The sequence below is a fragment of the Alligator sinensis genome, unplaced genomic scaffold, assembly GCF_000455745.1.
Source record: "Alligator sinensis unplaced genomic scaffold, ASM45574v1 scaffold872_3, whole genome shotgun sequence".
Classification (NCBI taxonomy): Eukaryota; Metazoa; Chordata; order Crocodylia; family Alligatoridae; genus Alligator; species Alligator sinensis.
Genome location: NW_005842137.1, coordinates 1732652 through 1739651, shown reverse-complemented (window position 1 = coordinate 1739651; position 7000 = coordinate 1732652). Strand labels below are relative to the sequence as shown.

Sequence of the window (7000 nt, the reverse complement as noted above, 5' to 3'; positions counted from 1 at the left end):
CGGGGGAGCGGGGGGCGGAGGGGCGGCAGCCCCGTGCGTAGCCGCACCGGCGTCTCCCTCTGTCGGCTCGCAGGAAGGATGGGTGTCGGGGGGCTGGGAGCGCCCCAGGGTTTCGGGGAGGCCTTGGAGGTGCCGCTGGAACAGGCTGGTGTCCGCTGAATTGAGCCATGAGCCGCCCTGAATAAGGGGGCGGTAAGGGCACATCCCTGATCGCTTGGGGGCAAATAGGAGACAGAACAAGGGCAGGAGTGAAGGTTGGGTTGAAAGCGAGTATAGAGAGAGGGACATGGAGCAGACCGCGCTTGCTGGCCCTCGGACACCTCCAAGGAGCCGGTGGACACTGCTTAGAGACATGGACAGACCAGGAATGGGAAAATGGCTCCACAGGCCCTAGAGCAGCGATTCCCAGTCTGGTGCAGGTACCAGCAGTGGTACGCAGACAACCAGTCAGCGGTACGGGCTAACAGATTTATTATGATTAGTTTATATGGCAAAAATTTGCCGGTGGTATTTAAGGCTGTAGCATTTTAAATGGGTGGTGCACAATCTGTCAGAGTTTGGGAACTGCTGCCCTAAAGGTTCCCCCTGCCACAGCCTCCTTCCTGGTCAGATAGATGGCCAGCTTGGCTCTGGACAGGAGGAGGTTGCACTCCGTAAGGTCTTGGGCGGGGAGTGCATAATAGAAAAGGTGCAGAGAGAAGTGTAACCAGCACATCAGACCAACTCCTTCGCCACCCAGCAGTAGGTGTTGCCTGAGCTCAGTTGTGGAGCATCAGACATTCCTTGTTCAAGCTGTTGCTGGCTTTCTTTGTTTTTTTCCCCCCCCCTAGGATCCCTCTGGCTAATCTGGTTTGCTCAGGGATGATCCTGCCTTGAGCAGGAGGCTGGACTAGATCATCTCGTGAGGTTCTCTCTAGCTTGAGTTTCCTTGCCTTTGCCGAACTCACGATACACCTGACCAGCAAAGAGGCTCCAGCCAGGGGATCGGCGTGCTCTGCTCTTTTTGCCCCCTCGGTGCACTCCTTTTAAACCTTTAACCCTCACTGCCGTCCCTGTTTTATCTTTATTTTTCCCACAAATTCAGCTGAAGTGTACCCAGTAGCCTCCTCTATTAACATGGTGGGGCTAACTTTGCTCGTTAAGCCCATATTCCCAATATGTGTCAAACAGGTCTGGCTGGGGGGAACCCAGGCAAGCTTGAGGCTCTCTTCCTCTCTCACTCCTCCACTCATGTCTCTGGGCAGAGTTTCACTGGACAGCATCCACAGGCTCCCTTGACCCAGGGAGCAGTGGGTGCTGACCAGTGCGCTCTGCTCAGGGTCCCCTTCTGGATCCCTTGTTTTGATCCTGTGACCTTACTCCCTTTTCTGTTTTTCTTTTTTATTTGTTGCAAGCAATCAGTTATTGTCTTCCTCAGTGGCCTCCCTTCTTAAGAAGTGGTCTTATAGTTCTTTGTTTAGGCCTAGGCTCACATTCTGCGAGCGCAACAAATAGGCCAGCTTGACTTTCCTACAGTCCTACTCTGGTCATTACTGAGCTGCTCTTTGCAGATGCTGAGCATGTCGCGGGTCTCCACCTAGTCCCCGTGCCCCAAGTTTGCCACATGCATGGTTCTGTAATGCAGGGAACGTAATTAAAAGCAGAGTCTTTGACTTTTACGTCATCCATGGCCAATATTTGGCCTTCTCTGGACAAATATAAAATGACGTGGAGTATTTGTACAGTGACATCCATTGGCATCTTTTCAGCTTGTTTTGTAGTGTGGTTGAAAACACTTCTCAAATGAGAGTTACCAGCATGTAGAATTTAAGTGAACAGTTGACACAGTGGTTAGAAATCCTACTATTGCATTGCAATTGTATGGACTCTTATAATGCTAGCCTTTTGCTTATAGCTGAGAGAGAGAAAGCAAGGATAATTTTGCATGAACGGGCGAGTGAAGTATAGGATTGAGTGTGCACTTAGCAAATGTGTAGATGACATCAAGTTGAATGGAGTTGGGAGGGTAGGGCTAGGAGAAATGGTCCAAAATCAGTAGGATGAAATTTAACAAGGACAAGTGCAAAGTCTCGCAGTTGGAATGAAACAGTGTTGTGCACAAGGACAAGGAAAGACTGACTACGCTGCTGTACTGTAGAAAAGCAACTGGTGGGTACAGCACTCTGTAAGCTGAACAAGAGCCAACAATATGTTGAGGTGTGATTGTTCGTATTCTGCTTGATGTACGCCAGGTTCTAATGTGCTATGGGAGCCCTTCCAGAACAACAGTTGCATAAATCCAAAGCGCTCATTTTTGTTCTTTCCTCTGTTTCTTATTTTAGAATGCGTTACGTGGCCGCTTACCTGCTTGCTGTCCTGGGTGGGAATGACAGCCCCACAGCCAAGAACATCAAAAAGATCCTCAGCAGTGTTGGTATTGATGCAGATGATGAACGTGTCGACAAGGTTTGTTTGGGGTGTTTGTGTGCATTCCTCTTCACCCTTGTATTTTGGAATAGTTGAGAGGAACTTATTCTTGTTGGATGTTTTGGAAGATTTGTAAACAAAATAATTCACATTTTGGATCATCATCTTTAGTATTTTCATTGACATTGATATTGCACTATTTTAAGAAACCAAATTAAGTGAAAGTGTTTAGTGCTACATAACCAAACTTAGGCATTGCTCCAAAATTTTTTTTTGACTTGTGTTTTTAGAATCTATTATGCTAAAGTGTTTTTAAATAATTTCTTATCCAAGATATTTAGATTTTAAAAAAATAGCTTGTTTTTAATTGGTGCTTTTGGCACTAAATACAGCTGGGTTGTCAGTTTATGCTTATATTCCCATCCGAATGTTGTAAAGAATTCAGTTCATATAGCAGATGTTTTAGGGCAATGTTTTGAGTTCTACTTAGATCTTAGATAAATGTTGTGCTAATGTTGCTCTTAGAATTAGCTCTATTACAGTTTTTCCCTAAACCCATTTAACTTATAAACTCGGTTCTTTCTCCTGTTCCTCTCTGTTCCAGCTGATTTTCTCTCTCTCTCACACATCCCATTGCTGATTAACACACAGACTGGAAATTGCCAGTCAAGAAACTAAATACACCAAACAGCCAAAATTCCAGGATAAACCTTTTAACCTCTTTCTGTCTTTCTCTCTCATAATAAAGGTCATCAGTGAACTAAGTGGCAAAGATGTCGATGATGTTATCAACTCAGGTAAAAACAGTTTTAAGATCATGCTGGTGAGATGGAAGTGGGCAGAAAAATCTCTTTTGCATTTCTCTAGATAGGTCAAGGACTGCAGTGCTGAGTTTCATATTTATTTAAACAAAACAGGGCTGGAAAAGTAGAGACTGCAGAGCAGTTTCTGCAGGCAGGTCATTGGTTACCAGCTTATTGAAATGCAGTAGACTATCTCAAGAATTCAAACCCAGTTTTAAAGAGATGATTTGACAGTAAAATGTTGTTTAGATTCTCATGCAAAAGGAAAGAGTATTTTGTTGGAAGGTTAAATTTATTGAACTTGAGTTTATTCGAAGGGGAAATTTTATTGCTTTACATGGGAGAAGCACATGCCTCATGACAGCGGTGAACCTTAATATCCAAACATATTCTTGTTATGACTTATGAAGTGATATGGCCAACATAATTTTGATATTACCCTTTGTTTCTGTCAGTTGAGCTGTCCCCGCCATAAAATTGACATACTTTTGTTTCAAATTTAAATGTGTATCTGTAATGGAAAACGCTAACATTCCATTCATTTTTCTTACCATGAAAATCCTTGCTTGCTCAAAACTGCTAGAACTTAAATGAAATGGTCTTGTCCAATCTGAACATGGGAGTGATATTCAGGAATGTATGAATCCTAATAGTCTGTGAAACTGTCTGCAGCCTTGGACAAGTCATAATCCTCCTGCATCAGTTTCTCCAGCTGTCAAATTTGGCTGACATTTACAGGATATTGAAGCTCACTAAAAGTTGATTGCTCACTAAAAGTCCATTAAATTCCTTTCAGATTTGGTTCTGTGTTGCATTCATAAGTACACTTGATTGTACTGATATAATGGCTTCAAGAAAAATTGAATTTTAAGTCTTCATTGCAAGTACACTTTCAGTTCCTATATACCTTAATAAGCATAATTTACCAAGACACACACTTTCATTTCTCAAGGCCACAGTTTCAGAATTTAGTCTGCTTTGTCTCCTGACTTCGATACCACTTTGAAATCTGTTTCAAATAACCACATTATTAGAGGCATGGCTGTCAGACTAGAAATGTTGAGCTTCGTTCATTTGAGGCAAAAAGGGTCTGTGTAGAAGGATCTAGTCTGACCTCCTGTGTAACAAGAATTGGTGGTTCCTTGAGCAAACCCAACAGCTAGCAGCTGAATTGGAATAAGTCACTTAGAATGACATTAGTCCTGATTTAAACAGTCTTAAGCAATGGAGAACTTACTCAGCCTTACTAGTCAGATCAAGATGTAGTGTTGCAGATTTAAATGTGTAAATCTCTTCAGGATGCTGCTGCTTAAAGTGAGGATGGTTGCAGTTTCTTCCCATATTCAGTAACAAAAGGGGCATCTTTGGGCAAGTTGCCTGAATTGGTCACCATGGGCATGTAGAGTGATGGGCAGGTTCATGCTGGAATACTGAGTTTCAGCTCACTATTCACTCTGCACATGGCATTTCTCAGACCCAGTGTAGACACAAATCGGACCCTTGTGTCAAGTGTTTAGCTTCTAGTAACTTTATCCAGGTGTTACCTCATGGTTTTATTTACTGGCATCTCATATTTTACAGGCCTCTCCAAATTAACCTGTGTTCCATCAGGTGGTGCTGTCGCTGCAGCCCCTGCTGCCCCGGCTGGTGGTGGAGCTGCACCTGCAGGTAGGTTTTATTTTTCAGGCACGGGAATTTATGAGGACTGTGTAGGATTGGAAATGTGCTATACACCACCCCCCTCCCACTCCACCCCGGGCCAACACCACCTAAAGAGGCTGTTTGTTGCTGGAAGATTTCTTGATTTTTTTTTTGCTACATCATGGACCAGTTCAGTACTACAGTTCCCACCATTAAAACACCTGTAGCTAAATTGGGTATTCATTTCTATGAGGGACTTAGTGCTAGCTTTTTGCCATTGCTGTAGGGCTATTCCTTATGTCTTGTTAACCAAAATCGGGTATTTCTTGGTGACCCATTGTTCTTGCACCTGGGGAATTGACCTTATTAGTTCTGCTGCTAATGCCAGTTATTGGTTTACCTTCCACCTCCTAGAATGGATGTGGTCACTAATTCAGTGAGCCTAGTATGAATGTTGAGGATTGCGTTTCTGTGACAGTGGCCATGCCAGGTGTATTGCGTCTGAAAACAAAACGCCTATAATAGACTAAAAAGGAGAGGATCTTCCTGGCATCAGCTGTTTTTCAGTTGATCTCTGAAGCCCAAGCCCCTAACTTTTCTTAGCAAGCATAATTTCTGCAAGAGCTATTCTTCTTTTAAATGTGGGAGATAAAGAAAATTGACACAGTGCAGATATTCTAAAGGATTACTTAAATGTTTAAATCAAGATTAGGTTTGGGAAAATCTCAGCAGTATTCTTGTTTATTTGTGTATTAGTTTTAGCATTACACTTCAACTAAGGGTTGCACTTTTTATAACATGCAGAAATAATTTGGGCCTAGTTTTACCATTAAATGTAAGTGGGTTTTATGCATCTAAGTTGCTTGGGTACTTCTGAAAACCACTTTCAAATGATACAAGAAGCCTTATATTCAGGAACTATTCCTAAAGTTTCCTTTCCTAAAGTTTAAATGTGATTGCCATAACTTGGTGTGTTCCTGGGAACGGTTGTAAATCCCATTCTTCTCCCCCTGGTTCTGTGGACAGTAGACATAAAAATGCTTGATATTTAAAATCAAAATTTACATTTTCTTTAACACTTACAGAGGAGAAGAAAGAGGAAGAGAAGAAGGAAGAATCTGAAGAGTCTGATGAGGACATGGGATTTGGCCTTTTTGATTAATCACTTTGTTCTTGGAAAAAACAATAAAAATAGTAAAAACTAGAGCTGCATTAGCTACTAAATTGATTTTTACCTATTAAATATAGACAACTTGGCTGGGATTTGCAAACAGAATTAGAGGAGGAGGTGCCCAGTTCCCACTGAATTCGCTTGAAAGCTTGACTACTGAACTCCTTCAGGCTGCTTTGATAATATCAGTACTTGGAGTTAGTGCTTGAAAACCAGGTCTCCTGGGCTATAATCCTATCTTGCGTAGTAAAAATGGACAGTTCTTTTTAATGAGAAGATGCATGTAACACCCATGCACTGCATCGAAGGTATAGGTTTTTGAGCTACAAACTTAATTATTTTTTCCCTGTGGTTTTCCAGTTTGCTCTGTGCAGTGAGGTTATGGACTGAAAACACAACTGTATTGTCAGAGTTGGTGTGGGGACTGGGAGAAGCAAATTGGCTGAGTGTTTAAAAGGGGGGGAAAAAAGCTTTGAAAGACTCACTTGACATATTTAACATGGAATTATGCAGTTAAATGCTAAAGATAATAGGGTATCTTGGAAATGAGCAATTTTTCATGGTGGTTGCAGTCTCAGACACTTCAGCATGGATTTGCATTCATTTTCTTTTGTAAAAATGACACTCAAAGGCAACAACAAAAATGTCTACAAGCAGAGGTTGAGGCTTAAACTGCCATGAGAAGATGGATAGGAGTCATGCACGTTATTGGGACTGCACTAGCATCTAAACAAGTCAATAGTAAGATCTGCAATTTGGACACTACAGCACAACTTTCTAGTCCATGACCAAAACAAAAATACATTCAGTGTTCAGGTGGCCAAGATGGGCAGAAGCCTGCCATGGCCCAGGCCAGGAACCTGGGGACACTCACATGCACCACCCCTCATGGCCATGCTTCTCAAGGCTGCTGAACGCACACCCCCCACCTGCTGTTAGCCACAGGGAGGGGAGAGCCAGCAGACAGTCTCCCCAGCCT

The 7000-nt window shown here is 42.7% G+C and overlaps 1 protein-coding gene across 1 annotated transcript in view; it reads left to right on the top strand.

Annotated features, from left to right (window-relative positions):
- LOC102382395 (60S acidic ribosomal protein P2-like) overlaps positions 1-6056 on the top strand; it is a 6857-nt gene extending 801 nt beyond the window's left edge. Inside the window, exons 2-5 of the mRNA XM_006025279.3 lie at positions 2322-2445; positions 3155-3203; positions 4791-4877; positions 5936-6056. Coding sequence (XP_006025341.1) covers positions 2323-2445; positions 3155-3203; positions 4791-4877; positions 5936-6012 — 336 coding nt within the window. The 5' untranslated portion in view covers position 2322 and the 3' untranslated portion in view covers positions 6013-6056. The remainder of the gene's footprint in view (positions 1-2321; positions 2446-3154; positions 3204-4790; positions 4878-5935) is intronic.
- The last annotated feature ends 944 nt before the right edge of the window (positions 6057-7000 follow it).